This window comes from Sorex fumeus, unplaced genomic scaffold (genome assembly GCF_029834395.1).
Source record: "Sorex fumeus unplaced genomic scaffold, SorFum_2.1 ptg000041l, whole genome shotgun sequence".
NCBI lineage: Eukaryota > Metazoa > Chordata > Mammalia > Eulipotyphla > Soricidae > Sorex > Sorex fumeus.
Window position 1 is genome coordinate 6,960,317 of NW_026606098.1, and position 16,041 is coordinate 6,976,357.

A 16,041-nucleotide genomic window follows, 5' to 3' on the forward strand; every position below is an offset into this window, starting at 1 on the left:
TGCTTGCGGCGCGCAGCCGCGCAAGCGCCGTCAGACCTCGGGCGCTCTTCCTCGTGCGCAGGCGCCGTCAACATTGCCGACAGCGCCGCTGCCCGCCCTCCGGCCCGCCTGCCCAGGCGCCCGCGTTCCCGGCGTTCCGACGTTCCCACCACAGTGCAGCGCATCGGGTGGAAGCAGCTTTATTGGCTCGGGCTCGGCCTCCCGCCGCCCGGGTCACGGCGCATCCCCGCCGCCCTCCTCGTCGTCGTCGTCGGCGTCCACGTCAAGGCCCGGGATGCCGCGGATCTGGCGCTGCAGCGCGCCGCCCAGCAGGGGCACGGCCTCCTCCTCCTCCTCGGGCGGTGGCGGCGGCGGGGCGGCCCCGGGAGCCGGTTCGGGGGGCACGGGGGGCAGGGCCGACGCGCCCTCGGCGGCCTCGCCCAGGGCCGCCTCGTCCAGGGCTCCGCCCTCGACCTCCTCCTGCTCCTTGTCCTCCTCAGGGCTGTCGGTGAAGGGGTTCTCGCCCTGTGGGGGGCGCGCAGGCTCAGAGGGGGCGGGGCAGGGAGGGCGAGGCAGTGGGAGGCAGTGGAAGCCGCGGGCACCACCTCACCTTCAGGTAGCGCTCCAGCTTCTTGCTGATGAGCTTGTTGTTCAGGATGCTGCGGGCCACCATGAGCGAGGACTTCTTGGACTGCTCCATCATCAGCTGCGGGCAGGGCAGGGGGAGAGGCTGCAGGGGCCCGGCCGCGCACCGCACCCACTCTCCCCACTGATCACTGACTAGCCAGGAAGAGCCTTAGAGTGGTACTTCAGAGAGCTCAAGTATGCCCGGGAAAACCCTACCAAGAGCACAAGGTGCTGCTTGACTGCCCGAGTGCCAGGAGCTAAAAGCAATACAGCCATGGGCCCCACCGGCCAGCAGCGCCTCACAAGTGCGCGTGCTCAGGCCAGCCTGCGCTGCCTGGCCCAGGCCATGGCAGTGAGGAAAGTGCCGCCATTTTCTTCTGGGAAGTGGCTAAAGAAATCGGTGAAAATATGCATGGGCCTGAAAGTAGGGCTCCCCTACCCTGGGTACATGGGAGGCAGTGAATAATGCCAGCTAGTGCGTTTCCATCTGGGAAATGCACCTCCCACCACGGTTCACAAAGCCACCCCTTCTCTTTTCGTGGCCTGCCCCACCTTGATCTTTTTTTTTTTCTCTACCGGGGAAAAATTAAGTCTTGCCAACCCACCCCCACCTCCTCCCTCCAACCAGTAAGAGCAACTCACACGCAGCTCAGGTACACTGCCACATCACCAGTTTTGCTATGCCAGCATCTACTTCTTGGGAGCTCCCAGACCAATGCCCTCTGTCATCCTGCCTCTCCTGGGATCCAGGTCATTTGGGTCCTATATATCTGCCCTCTGATATGGCCCTGACCCCACACTAGCTACCTGAGCTGAGAGTACACACTTTTTAAACGTTATCCTTTACTCTTCATATCTAAGATTTCTGGAATTGAACACAGAAAGGTCCAATTTTTCTTTACAGAAATCTGTAAGAAAAAGCATTACTTGCAGTAATGCTTTCATAGTACAGTGGGTAGGACATTTGCCTAAACAGCCAACCCAGATTCGATCCCCAGCATCAAGTATGGTCCCCCAGTTCAGCCAGAAGTAATCCCTGAACATAGAGCCAGGTACAGTAAGCCCTGAACAACGTTGGGTGTGGCCCCAAAACAAAAACAAAAGTTGAAAGAAAATTTCATGAGTCTAAGATCAGGTGTGAAGAAATGACTTTGGAGGCTAGAGAGATAGTATAGCGGTAAGGAGCTTGCCATGTATGAAGCCAACTTGGGTTCAATCTCTGGCACTGCATGATCCCCTGGGCACCACCAGGATTGATCCCAGAGCACAAGGCCAGGAGGAAGTCCTGAGCACCTCCTAGTGTGACCCAAATAAGTCACTAGAAGGCGATAAAGACATAGTACAGGGGTTAAGGCACTTGTCTTGCATTGTAGCTGAACCCGGCTTGAACCCCAGCATCGCCACAAGTGATTCCTGAGCGCTACCTCTTGTGGTTGCAGCCCCTCAGAGTACTCCATCTCACTCCACTCCAGGTACCCAAAGGCTCAACACCAACTCTGATCCTGTTAGTCCCTGCCCTTAAAAATTCCGTTGCCTACAGGAGTAAGCCCTCAGCCCAACCATGTGAGCCTCTGAAGGGCAGTCCCCAAGTCAAGCAACCCTTGCCTGTTCCACTGTCCATCTGGTGTCTTATCCTCACCTGTCCATAGGCCCTATACACAGAAAGGACACCCCCAGCCAGCCCACGACTCCTCAAAATCCAAAACCTGGAAATGCCAAGTTGTCATTTCCCACCCCTTCCTGTACTGTGCCAGTTACTCTGAGTGGGACTATCTGTCTGCTGACCCTGTACCCCAGTTTCTGAGGGGTGGGACAGTGTATGCCAGAGGCCCTCAGGGCCGACCCACAGTACAGAGCAGGCACTCCACATAGTAAGTATGGAAAAGGCTACTCACCCTGCGATTCCGGTTATGATCCATGGTCTTGAGGTGCTTCTGGATGATCCCAAACTGCATGGGAATGAAGAGGTCACAGGCTGCGCAATGAGCTGCCTCCACCTTCTTCACAAAATGCTCCATGGCAATTTCTGAGGGGAGAGTGTGATGCCTGAAGTCCCAGGGGACACTATCAGTCCTGCCACTTCCCAGGAGTAAGCCAGGTGTCAGTCCCCACTCTGAGAGGAGGCAGGCTATCTCCTCACCCTGGGTCAGATCCTGGTCTCTGTAGATCTGCTGAATGAGACCATCAAGGTCTTCCACAGTCTTCCGCAGTTCCTCCGTCTTCTTGGTCTTATTGGTGACATACTCCTAACAGAAACACAGTGATCCATGAGGGGGGAAGAGAGGCTGCCGGCCCCAAGGCGCCTGCAAACCTACAAGCAAACTTGGCTCACCTGTAGGAAGTCGGCTGTTTGTTTGGGGAGCTTGGTGCCTACGTACTTAAAGTGCTCCTTGTGGAACTTGCTGTCCAGGTGGCTGGCCATTTCCTCCTCATAGAAGGTCCGGTATTTGCAGAGAGAACACACAAACTGGATCCTGTCCGGAAGGGAAAAGAAGGGCTGAGGCCATGAGGATCGCGGGGGATGGTGCTGCTGCCACACCCAACCCAGCTTTGAGCCCTCAATAGGTCTCAGGTGTGGCCCCAGCAGGGGGACGGGCTGGGACCAGTGGGGTGGGGAGCAGAAAGGGCCAGTCTGCAGGCTGCAGTCACTGCAGCATGGGGGAGGGGAGGAGCTCTTCCTTCCCAGAGGCAGGAGGCAGAAGCCTGGGGCAGCAGCAGCTGCAACAGGCTAGGAGTCGCTGGAAGTTGCCGGAGGGCCGCTCTGCCCAGGCTGGGCAGAAACCAGTGCACTTGGCCCAGTGGGGAACCGCAAGGAAGGATGCCCTGGCGTGAGCCAGGCGGCCTCGAGGTGCAGAGTGGAGTACGCAGTCCCGAGGCAGGGCCCGAAAAGGTGCTGCATCTTCCTTCTGGGGCCTGGGGGGGTGAATGGCCCAGCCCATCCTCTGCTCAGAACGCTTGGGGATGGTGTCAGGAGGGATGGGAGGCGGGCAGGCCTGGGCACCTGCTGCCTCATCTTCCTCTTGCGAGAAGAGACCAGTCTGAGCTGGAAGGAGGGCGCCCGGCCTGCCAGAGGGCAGCCTGGAGTCACCTGAGCGAGGTGCTCTGTCTGGGCCTGGTGTCCACAGCAGAAGCCCGGGGTCTGGGGCCTGGGCTGGAGCAGGCCGCCGTGGCAAGGGGCGGAGGAGGAGGCCAGCCGCCACCGAGGCCTCAGGGCGGGTCCCTACCTCTGCCGGACGTCCTTATCTGGGCCACGGGGTCAGCTTTGTCTGGAGAGCCCAGGGGCCGGGCGCCGGCGAGGCTGAGGAAGGTCCAGCAAGAGCAAGAGTCTGAGGCGGAGGAGGAGGCAAGCGCCAGTGCGGGAGCCCTGAGGGCAGACAGACCCGACCAGGGGCGTGAAGGGCTCAGCCGCAGACAGGCCCGGCCTGACAGGGCCGGCGGGCAGGGCAAAGGGCAGGCCCACGGCTGCCACGGCCCACAGGTGCTGCATCTCTCCTGGGCGTGGCGGCGGCCTCCTGGCAGCTAGCTGGGGTGGCACAGGCACCTTGGACCTTGAGTCTCTGATGAGCTGGCCCCCTCCCTCGGGGGCATGAGGCCCCCAGTGCACCTCAGAGCTCGTGCGCGAAGTGACTTAGCGCCGTGGCTTCGGGACAACGGTGCCGAGCAGTGTCAGATCTCAGGTCAGATGTGAGCGGTCATGAGGCGGCCGCAGTGGGACAGGGGATGAGCCAGGCCTTGGGAGCTGGGCCTGGCGGGAAGCAGGGTCCATGCACGGCCGAGCAGGTGGGAGCTCCCGAGGGAGGTCAGAGGGCGGCGAGGCGGCAGAGCTACGACCTGCTCTCCTGACGGCAGCCCCAAATGAGGCAGAGGCATGGGGTGTAGGGAAGCGGGTTACCTTTCCACCATCCGGTCTCGCTGCCGCTTTTTCTGCTTGTCCTGGTTCTTCTTGCCTGCCTGCAGCTTGCGCTTGCTCTGGCCACTCTCATCCTGAGTGCTCAGGGCCCCTGTGGAAACCAAGGGCACCACCTCAGCTGCGTTCCGACAGAGCAGGCCGAGTCTGAGCCTCCGTGGGTCACCCACCGTCTACTCCGGAGGGTCCTCCCCAGGAGCAGCTGTTGGAGCAAGGCTCTGGCCACGGGCTGGGCCATGAGCAGTTTTGGCCTAAGCCCCCTGAAGGGCAGCAGGGGTGGGAGGGACACGCGCAGACCCCACCACACTCCAGGCTCCCATGCTAAGGCAAAAAGACACTATCTCCGTGGGGGTACTGGCATGAGTTGAGCGGGTCTGAATGGCAGGATACAGGGAGGCCGTGGCCGAGGCCTGAGAGCAGACCCCAAGCTCACGTGACCTTGCCCACCCCCCACCGGGCACCGCGGCAACAGTGGGTTGAGGCTGGATTTACTGTTAGGTACCTGCTGGCGCTCATCACTCGGGTGGGGGGACACGGACTCCCAACAGGGGCTGGAGAGGCGCTAAGGGAGAGGACACGCAAACCAGAGCCGTAAAAACTGCACCAAGGGTCCCCGCTCGGACACCAGCCACTGAGGACTTGGAACCGTGTGTTACTGAGGGACTGAGGGCAGGGGAAGCGCTGGGGGTTCACCCCACTTTTGCTCCCTGCCCCCACTTGAAGGCAAAGCCAGTGTGTTAGCAGAGGCCACACCACCCCCCGCTCTGCCCCTGGGAAGAAGGGGCAGCAAGGGCACGGGCTGGAGAACGAGGAGCTCCCAGCCAGCACAGACCCAGCCCCTCAGGAGATGCCCAACTGACGTGCTTCTGCCACAGCCCTGCCCAGCTGAGCCCCTCCCAGTGTGAAGGGCCACCTGAAGAGCGGCTGGCACCAGTACTCCAACACTCACCCTTCTCGGCCTCGTCTTTGCCTTCTTCCTTTCCCTCCTCTTTCCCCTCCTCGTCCTCTCCTTCCTGACACACAATACAGAAGACCAAAGGTCATGGCACAAACACTCGCCCAACGGCTCCGACAAGGCCGGCCGGAACGTGCCATCCTCGACAGCACCCACACACACAACTCCTCCCTTGGAGGGCACGGGCCTCTAACGAAGCAGCCTGTGCCCCCCAGAGCCCGTGCTCTCCACGCAGGCTCAGCCAACACCCCGCCCACGCCCACCTGCACACGGAGCCCCGGAACAAGCCACTTACTGCTCTGGAGCTCTTCTCCACAGCCTCGGCGCCTTCCAGACCCTCTGTGGCTTCCCCCTCGGTGCCCTCGTCTGAAAGGGGCGAGGGGCAAAGTTAGCCCAGCAGCCTCTGGGCCCAGAGACAGGGCCACAGGCCGGGGCCTCTCACCATTGTCTGAATCGCTGTTCTCTGAGCAGTCGGTCCGGGAGGCTTTGCTGTCCGGCTCGTCAGGACTGCCACACTGCTTCCTCTTCTTCTTCTTGGTCTGACCCGGAAAAGGAGAGGAAGTCAGGGTACATGGCTCTGGGTTCCTTGCCCCACCCAGGGGGCCCAGAGGGAAGGCTCCCCCCACCCACGAACCCGGAAATCGGCTGTGGTCCAGGTCTTCCAGGTCCGCCTCATCTGCTTCATGCCGTTGCCGAACCCGAAGCCAAAGCGGGAGCCACCAGGGAAGGCACCCCCACCACGCATGCCCTGGAACATGCCGTACTCAGGGATGATGTTCTGGGAGAAGAGGGAGGGCAGCCGGGTCGCACCAGGCATGCACTGGCTCCGGGCCCCCATGGGGTCGTCCCACATGCGCCCATAGCCCGAGGCCATCGGTCGGCCACTCCGGGCATCCCTGGCCCAGCCCTGAGCCCGGGGGCCAAAGGTGTCGCCGCTACGCATGCGGAACTGGTCTCGGTAGGCGTCATACTGGCCCTCATAGGCCATCTCCATCTCAGGGTCAAGCTCGCCATAGTCGTAACCGGACCGGTACAGGTCACGTTCGCTCAGGATAGCCCTCGACTCACAGGCCTCGTAGGAATCGTATCTGCAGAGAAAGGTTCCGAACATCAAGGGAGTTGACTATGGGTCCAGTCCACTCTTGCCTCTCCAGACTCCCTGATTCCTGTGCCCACTCCCATCTACTGGAGGTACCACCGAAAGGCTTCTCTGGAAAAGAGCACCAAAAGCAAGCAAGGGTCCTTGGCCGGCATGTGGGCACACAGCAGAGTGGGGACTCTCAGCACAGATATTAGGCTGGAGCAGTATTCAGGGTACTCCCAGGAATGCGTGCTAAAGGCAGAAGGGTCAAGGCCCGCAGGAGTCGGGCTAACACACGCGGGTGCCCCAACTGGGCAGAGTCCCTAAGCCACCAACCCCTAAGGGCCTGCTTTCAACATCCTCAACTCTAAGCACTGTAACTTCCAAACCCAAGGGTGTCCCCAACACTTGCAAGCTGGTATCTTAAACACATGGTGGCACCTATCCCCTGTGTGTCCCTGTCCCCTTGTGCAGAGGGAGCACGACACAAGTTCCCCAGAGGGCACATCCAGGTCCAACAGAACTAAGGTGTTCAGACACTGGAGTAACCAGGCAATGTCCACATCTGGTCCTTCCTTCTGTGGGGCAGCCAAGCTCACTGGCAGCCCTGAAGGCTCACCCACCCTGCACACACCAAATGCCTTGTCCTGCCTGGAAAGCATGCCGAAAAGCACACTGGATGAAATCTCCAGAGACTCCCTTGGAGCAGGAGCCACTGCACATGATGCGACTCAGAAGAACCAATGCAGAGCCTCCGTCCAGACTGCAGGCCCGTGTCTCCTTCCAGAATGCGGGGGAAGGCCCACCAGATTCTTGGGAGTGGGGCTACGAAGGGCAAAGGTCCCCAACAGTCCCTGAAGCCCTGAACTGCTGAAGGAGGAAGGCAATGCAGTGCACGAGCAGGGATGGGCCCAGGCCATCTTCCACGCACCTCTCTCCACCTGAGCCGTGCATGCCTCCTTGCAGCATATCTGTCTCCATGCGTGGCGCAGTATCTAAGCGCTGGTTCATTCTGGACAAAACGGAATCGGCACTGGCACTACCCCCAGCATTAGGGTTCGCATTCGTGTCAGAGCCAGGCATGTCCCAAGTGTTTGAAGTGGCCATACCGTACCCATAGTTGGCGGTGTTCTCCTGGCCATAACCATAGCCATAACCATAGTTCTCATAGCCTGCAACAAGAGAAAGAAACAAATGGTGGGGGCAGAGAGGACAGAGACAAAGACAAGGGATTTCCTGTCACAGAGTAAAGCTGAGGGCCCTAGGCCCCCCCTTTCTCCACCCTGGTTGAGATAGGTGGTGGGAGGAAAGAGGGAGTGTCATAGAAAGGATACTTGCCTCTATTTGTGCCAGAGTTCCAAGTTCCATATCCTAGAAAACAATAAGAGGGAAATGACGTCTAAGGTCACAACAATACGGTAGCATTTAATCCACATGCAGACAACAATTCCCAGTATTTGACTGATGACAGGAGGCCGAGGCTCCCCTAACTGGTAAGTCATGAGCTTTGGCGCACACCATCAATCACCCAGGCCACCTCCTGCCCCAGTAGCCAACTTCCTGTTACTGAAGGAGCCTAATTCCAATACTGCCAATCAGTAAGAAATGAGAGTCCCTGACCCCTCCCATAAAAAAAAAGAATTAAGACCCCACACTTCCAGCTAGGTCCTGACGAAAAAGGGAACAGTCCCCAGCCCTCACACAGACTGTGCTAGTCAGAGTTTAGCAGAGCCAACTCGAACTTTGAATTCAAATCACACCATTCAAATCAAAAACCAAAGCCACCCAGAGAGGAAAAACCCCTGCCAATGCCTGCTGCCAGCAAGCCCTTCAATCTGAGTCCGCACATAAGGACATGCAGTCACTTTGACAGGGCTTCACGGAGCCTGAGGTGCGCCCACTGTCATGGTGACATAATTCAGACTCCCTGCTGGGATCCCTAGCACAACCCCCTCCCAGGGTGCGCCTGTCTAGCCTGTAGCTAGTGGAGACCTGCCCTCTCCAGAAGGTCATCCAGTTGCTTTCACCCCTAGAGTAAATGACACCATGACTGGCAAAGGAAATTTGGAGGGGGGTGGGTGGATAAATTAGGTAGGGTATGCCCTCAGGGATTACTCCTGACAGGACTCAACCATATGTGGTGCCAGAGATACAATCTGGGTCAGCCACATACAAGCCAAGTGCCCTACCCGCTGAACTACTGCTCCAGCCGAACAAAGGATTTTTTAAGGACATTATTGGTTGATTGACTGCCTTTAGCTTTTTAGGTCAAACCCAGCAGTGCTCACTCAAGGGACCACATAGTACCAGAACTGAACCAGCCTCGAGCATGCAAAGCATGAGCTCAGGCTGTTGCGCTAACTCTCCAGCTCCAAGGCATGCAACAGATATGCTAGAGAGAGATAGCAGGGGTAAGATTTATTGCCTGGCATGAGGCTGACATGGTTCAGTCCTGGCACCACATATGGTTCCCTGAGCACCACCTAGAGTAATCCCTGAACAGAGCCAGAATTGCCTGAATTGCCTGGTATGGATTCCCCACTTCCCCTGCCCCCCAAAAAACCCATTAGGGGCCAGAGAGATGCTCAACAGGATGAAGCACATGCTTTGCATTCAGGAGCCCTGCTTACAGTCCCTGATATCACACAATCCCCAAGCATTAATCCAGGAGTCGTCTCCAAGCACCTCCAAAAGTGGCCCTAAACCAATTCCAAAACAAAGAGAAGAAACGAAGATTTTTCTTAGTAATCAACACTATACTACAATCAAATTTCTACGTATTTCTTCTAATTTTGTTTGCATGGGGGCCACACCTTACAGCCCTCAGAAATTACACCTGGTTGGGGCTGGAGCAATAGCACAGTGGGTAGGGCGTTTGCCTTGCACGCGGCCAACCCGAGTTCGATTCCCAGCATCCCATATGGTCCCCCGAGCATCGCCAGGGGTAATTCCTGAGTGCAGAGCCAGGAGTAACCTCCAGGTGTGACCCAAAAAGCCAAAAAAAAAAGAAAGAAATTACAACTGGCTCTGAGCTCAGGGATCACTTCCCCACTTACTTGTGGTCCTATACTTACTACTGCTTCAGCACTCCTTTTCTATTTTTGGGGGGGAAAGGAGACACACCTGGTGGTGCTCAGGGATCACTCTTGGCAGGGCTGGGGGATAATGGGTCTGCTGCATTCAAGTCAATTGCCTTATCATTGTACTATCTCTCTGGCCCTTCTGTATATTTTCAATGAGCAAACAGAAGCCTTTTTTGTTTTGCTTTATAGTGTTGGGATCAAACACAGGGCATGATACACACAAAGTAAGTGGTCTATCATAAAGTCATATCCCCAGCCCCAGAAATTGTTTTCGTTTGTTTTTTTGGGTCACCTACCTGGTGGTGATGCTCAGGGCTTACTCTTGGCTCTGCACTCAGGACTTACTCCTGACAGTCCTCAAGGGGGGGGCCATATGGGATGTTGGGGATCAAATCCAGGTCAACTGCATGCATGGCAAACTGTCTACTGTCTCCACAATCTCAGAAGCCCCAAGAAATTGGTTCTTAAAAAATAATTTTAGGGGCCAGAGCAATAGTACAGCAGGAAGGGCAATTGCCTTGCATGTGGTCAATGTGGGTTCAATCTCTGATATCCCCATATGGTTCCCCAAGCCTATCAGGGTGATTCCTGAGTGCAGAGTCAGGAGTCAGCCCCAAGCACAGGGCCATGAGTAAGCCCTGAGCAAGCCCTGAGCGCACAGGTGTGGCCCCCAAAATTGAAAAAAAAATAATTTTACCATAACATTAACCATGCTGAAGAGCCAAAGAGATAGCTCAACAGGCTGGAATACAAGCTTTGCATACAGAAGAAAGACCCAGGATTGATCCCTAAGCACCAAGCCAAGTATGACCATGAGCACCAATGCGTGTGTTCAAAACAAAACAAACCAAAAAGCATAAAAGGTCTTACAAAATATATTCTGGATCTACATATTCAGAACAGCAACATGGTAAATTAAAGAAATCAAAAACATATATATACATATATACACACACACAGAGAGCACACGCACAAGTGAGTGAGATTAATCAAGTGTCTAACAAAAGTTCCCAAACTTAATTAGCCCACAAGCCCTTTTTGGGGGGTGGGGGGAGTCACTCAATGTTCACCCTCAAAATCTACCTTCCTTAAGGGAACAAACAGGAAAGAGCTCCCCAAAGCTAACCCCATCGTTCCAGTCCTCCAGATTCATGCTATTGGGAGGAAAACTAATCTAACTACATAGAGTGACATTCTGGGCTAAAGGAACAGCAGAGAACACTGCTAATCAATCCCAAGGTCTGCACGAGAGCTTGCGCTCAGCCCTTTGAGTCAACTACCACTCAGTTTTAAGACAATTTACTCAAAACCTCAGCAGGACATCCTATATAAATTAGCAAACAGATGTACTCGCAAAAGCAAAGGATCTAGAATATCCACGTCAAAAAAGAACAAACTGGCGGACTCACTGATTACATGACTTAGTACCTAACCTCAATAATGCAGATTAACAGATTTTAGATACCAACCAAGAGAATAAAATAGAAAACAACTAATTATCAACTATGGTAAAAAGAATCTTGACTTATAGGAATATTAACTTAAAACTGAATGAAGCACCTATAAAAAAATTTTGAAGAAAATCTTTGTGGCCTCAGGTAAGGTATAACTTTTTAGGTACAACATTAAAGTCATCTTCAATGAAAGATAAAATCAGGGGGCCAGAGAGAGAGTACAGCAGTGAGGGCATTTGACCTTGCACGCAACTGACGCGGGTTCATGCCCGGCATCCTATTAGGTTCTCCAAGCACCACCAGGAATAATTCCTGAGCACACAGCCAGGGTCAGCCCTGAGCAACCCCAGGTGTGCCCCCACCCTCCACCAAAAAAAAAAAAAAAAAAAAATCAGTAAAATGGACTACATCAAGATGATGAACTTCTGTTCTTCACTGACACGAGTACAACAGGACAAGGGAGAGGGCTGTAAGCATAGGCTTCCCATGCAGGAAACCCGGTTCCATCCCCAGCAAACCATAGTCTTCCAAACACTGACTCAGGAGTAATTCACACATTCCTACTACAGACCCCCCAACCCCAAGCATAAAAGAAAATCAACAGACTAGTCACAAACTGAGCGAAATATCTGTGGGGTTGAGGTCAGAGTGATGGTATAGTGGGTAGGGCATGTTGCCTTGCACATGGCTCACCCAGGTTTGACCCCCAGCATTCCATAGGGTCCCTGAGTATCACCAGGAGTGACCCAAAAAGCCAAAATAATGAAACTATATATTTTATGAAATATATCTGATAAAATGCTGTACCCAGACTATGTAAACACAAGGGAAAATAATCCAAAGATGCAATGTCAAGTAATTCAGATCAAGTCTGATTAAAGGGGGCAAAGCAGGGAGGGAGAATAAGGAGCTATGCACCCGTGTTTCTACACACTCATGATCATATCTAGTATCTCCTTATCCAATTTCAATAACACATTAGGGGAGACAGGCAGTCAGTAACAGTAAGTGGCAAAACGTTTGCCTGTGTGGGGTAGGTTCTGGAACCCAGAGCACCCCCAGCAGGGGTGTCCTTTCGGCAGCATCTGGTGAAGACCCTGGCCCCTGGTCACTACTGCAACAGCAGCACATACATGAAGTCTCTCTCTTCCTCCAGGAACTAGCTACTGACTCAGTGAGCTCCTTTACATTCTTCTGTTCACTGGCTCCTGAGGGACAATATGTAGACTTGGTAGTGTAATGCTGATGCACACCCAGCAACCAACCTTCACTCTGCAGATGGTTCTCAGTGCAAACACTACAGAAAACCTTATAAACACTAATGTTAAGAGAGTTCCGGGTTGCCCAAGCACAACCCAAAAACATCTCTGGATTCTGCTAGATGACTACTTTGGATTTAGAGGTTAGCATATCTGTCCACACTTGAGAAGTGAAAGGGAATGAAAGGGAATGTTCCCTCAGCCCATCAAGTACCAAGTCTGCTGGTGTGAGGTGTGACTGCATTCCTTAGTGCCCCAGGCAGGCACTCTCCAATACAGGGGGTCCATGGGCTAAGGTAAAGGCAGTGCATTCTGCTCCAGCCAATCCTTACACTTCCCCCTCCCAGGCCCTCAGAGTTCTTTTCTGAAGTCACTGTCACAAGACACTTCGTAATACAACAGGTAAGGCTGCTTACCTTGCATTCAGCCAACCCAGGTTCGATCCATGGCACCACATATGGTCCCCCAAGCCCTACAAGGAGTGATCCCTGAATGCAAAGTCAGGAGTAAGCCCTGAGCACCATCACACTCCTGCGTAAGTCAGATGGGTGACCACCAAAGGCAATTAGAATGGGGACTCAGCAGCTGGTTCCCAGGGGTCCACACTTACCATAATCACAGGTGGGCTGTGCGCTGGTGTCTGAGTATGTTGACTGCAAAGTGGTTTCAGATCCCTGGACAAAGCCTAAACACAGGAAGTGTGGTTACTTTCCCCGTGCCAATTCCACAACGATGCCCTATAATTAACCTTCAGTGGAAAAGGGCTGACAGGCCCTCTTTGCCAGATAGCCAGAAAACTTCTAGTTTCTGACTTCTACTTACACTTCCAAACATGAAGCTTCTGCCCATGAAAAGGCAGAGCTTAGAGTAGCCCCTGAACAACACCGGATAGGGCCCAAACACCCCCAACAGTAATTAATATTTTTATTAAACAATTTACTTTTTGAGAGATTACCTAAGAAGCATTCTCAGCACCAAACCCAGAGGCCTTATAGAGATGAAATTTCATGCCAGTCTGCAACATCCTCTGTACAATGAAACCATCACCAAGCACTTCCCTAGAGCTGACAATCAAAGATTTGAGTCTTTCCAGACTTCAGCAAGAAAGGTAGCAAGTGTGTTCACAACCAAGCAGGCGGTTGCCTTGGAGGCTGCTAAGAGATCTACATTACTTGCCACAGCCAACAAAGGAGTCAGGGCCAAGATCCTTTACCCTACAAACTCAAAGTTCAGAAAAGTCTAGAAACCGAGTGTTCTTCTCAAATATGAAACCAAAGCTCATTTAGGTCAAAACTGATGTTCAAGGACATTCCTCTCTACCTTAGAAAAAGAGTGTTGCAGTACAGAGTTCAGTGGGGGTTCTGTAGAACATCTTTCTCTCATGCTGGAACTCCCAAACATACCCAGGCCCAGCAGCTTCAACTAAGGATGGCAGACCTATACTTTATGGAGATAAAAGAGGGGGAGATGGGGTTGGAGCAATAGTATAGTGGGTAGGGCGTTTGCCTTGCATGCAGTCGACCTGGGTTTGATCCTTGGCATCCATATGATCCCCTGTGTCCTACCAGTAATGATTTGTAAGTGCAGAACCAGGAGTAACCCGTTGAGCATTGCCTGGTGTGGCCCAAAATCCAAGACAAAAAAGGGATGGAGTGGATGTAGAGAACACAGACTGGTAGCAGGGAAGGAGAAACTGCAGAGACCCAAGACCTTACTTTTTTCTGTTTCCTCACTGAGGAGAGACCATCAGAACAGATTCCCTCCAAGGACTAAGAACCTTCCCAGGCACGTAACTTGTAAGTATTAATGATTCAGACTGATGATTCATAATCTACAGCAAACAATGAAAATATTCTTAACACTTTCTTTAGATCATTCATTCACATATGGGGAAGCCTCTCAGAATGTTTAAAAAAAAAAAGAGAGAGAGAAAAAGCAACTAACTACAGCCTTCGCCACTGTCTCTGGAAACCCATCTGCTCAGCAATCGGGCAGGTGCAGTGGCATGCTTGCTGACCCTAGTGGCAGGCACACGCACCCGAGCCCAGAGAACTACAGAGTGAAGCCCTGAGACTACCCAGGGGATGGGGACCCGGGTCCGCCCACAAATCCTTCGGTGCTCAGAGGCAACTCTGCTCTATTTCTATCCACAGTATTGTTTCACAGGCCAGTGGTGCTCAAATTGGAAACACGCCCACCTGGAGAGAAATCAGTCTTGGGGTTCCATTCACCATCTGAGCAGCTCTGGGGGGGAAGTCCAGACCTTCAAAGTCTTTGATCCTAGAAGGCTCAGCCAGCCCAAGAGTTTCTGGAGGTGCAGCCACACAGTCCCTCCTCCTCACAGCCCCTCTGACATTTCACTTGCTCAACACCACACAAGGTTCCTTGACTTTATTCTCTCCTTCATTTTCAGAAAAGGGATTCTTTCTCTGAAGCACACGTGGGCCAGAGAGAGACGAGACCAAGTAGAGCACTTGCCTGACACGACTTGGGTTCATCCCCGGCACCCCATTTGGTCTCCTGATCCTGGGAGAAGTCATCCCTGAGCAGAGTCAGAAGCAAGCCCAGAGCTCCACCAGCGCGGCCCCCAAACAAAAGCAATTGGCCCACTTTGGGCCACAGAGACAGAAGGTCAGGCTCCTGCCTTGCACCTGGTACCACCGGGGGGTCGTCGCCCACCAGTTCGAATGCCTCAGAGCCGAGCTGGGAATTAAGTCCTGAGCACAACCAGGTGTTCTCAAATCCAGTATCGGTGAAGATAGGACAAGGGAAAAGAGGCTGCCAAAGGCTCCAGCCCTCCATCACCTCAGAGGCTAGAGCGGCCGGTGAGAGGCAGCTCCGGAACGGACGCCCACAGCCTCTGTCCACCTTGCCCCGCTCGGACCACCGTAGGGGACATTCCCGAGGGGGCTCCCCGGCACCGGGAGGCCCCAGCTTCGACTGCTGCCAACTGCCCTGCTGCCAGCAACGGGTGGAAGCGCCTTTGGGCCGGGTCGCGGCCGGCGCCGGCCCCCGCGGGGTCCACGGGGCCCAGACGCAGCTCCCGCGCGACCCCCGACCCGGGGCCTGCCGGGCTCCTCTCCCGCCCGCGGCCTCCCCGCGGCCCCCGGCCTTCCCGCCGTCCCCGGCCCGCCCGCAGGGCACGGCGGCCGCGACCCCGGCGCTGCGACGTCGCGGTGAGCCCGCACCGCGGGTGCAGAAGGCCGCCCTGAGGTCCCCGAGGCGCCGACCGAGGCGACGGCAGCGGCGCCATTTTGGGCCACCGACACGACCATGTCCGCGCTCTCAGGAGCGCTGGCCGGCGCGGCCCTGCAGCCGCCACCCGCCTAGAGCCCGCCCCGGGCCTGCCGGGCCCACCTGTGTAGCTCATGGCAGCGGCGGACACGGAACCCGCAGTCTCTGGGCGCGCGTCTTGAGCCCGGAAAGCCGCGACGCTGGCCCCGGCTTCTTCTGCACACGGGAAAGCCCCGCCTCCCGAATCTATTGGCTCGTGCCGAAAGCCGGCTTCACGCCTATTGGCCAGTGGTGCCGTCTAGCCGGGCGTCTGCTCAGAGCTCAGTGGCCGAGAAGACTGACAATCCCGTCAGAGCTCTTCTTTATGCCCCGCCTACCGTTATTCCTAACCCGCGGCGATTGGCTGTTGGAGTCCAGCTCGAAGGGGCGGGTCTGTGCGTAACAGAGACAAGGAGGCGCGAG

The 16,041-nt window shown here is 55.0% G+C and overlaps 1 protein-coding gene across 2 annotated transcripts; it reads right to left on the minus strand.

Annotated features, from left to right (window-relative positions):
- Window positions 1-163: 163 nt before the first annotated feature.
- On the minus strand, window positions 164-15,845 carry AKAP8L (A-kinase anchoring protein 8 like). Of its 2 annotated transcripts, XM_056119480.1 has the most exons (15): window positions 15,703-15,845; window positions 12,956-13,030; window positions 7,888-7,920; window positions 7,664-7,721; window positions 7,481-7,561; window positions 6,103-6,556; window positions 5,911-6,007; window positions 5,760-5,834; window positions 5,463-5,519; window positions 4,499-4,607; window positions 2,939-3,080; window positions 2,747-2,852; window positions 2,502-2,632; window positions 590-685; window positions 164-504 (listed from the first exon to the last, which is right to left on the minus strand). In XM_056119480.1, the coding sequence occupies exons 1-15, from the start codon at window positions 15,713-15,715 to the stop codon at window positions 214-216; spliced, it is 1,818 nt and encodes a 605-aa protein (XP_055975455.1). In that variant the 5' UTR covers window positions 15,716-15,845; the 3' UTR covers window positions 164-213. The 2 variants fall into 2 exon arrangements, with proteins under 2 accessions (XP_055975455.1, XP_055975454.1); XM_056119479.1 differs by having other exon boundaries at window positions 7,481-7,721.
- Window positions 15,846-16,041: the final 196 nt, after the last annotated feature.

Bases quoted from the DNA above. Each gene is read 5' to 3' on its own strand.
- AKAP8L (XM_056119479.1), bottom strand. The intron at 6,008-6,102 runs GTTCGTGGGTGG...TTTCCGGGTCAG, and splicing joins GGACCACAGCCGATTTCCGG to ACCAAGAAGAAGAAGAGGAA. The intron at 2,633-2,746 runs GTGAGGAGATAG...CTCTCCCCTCAG, and splicing joins AGACCAGGATCTGACCCAGG to AAATTGCCATGGAGCATTTT.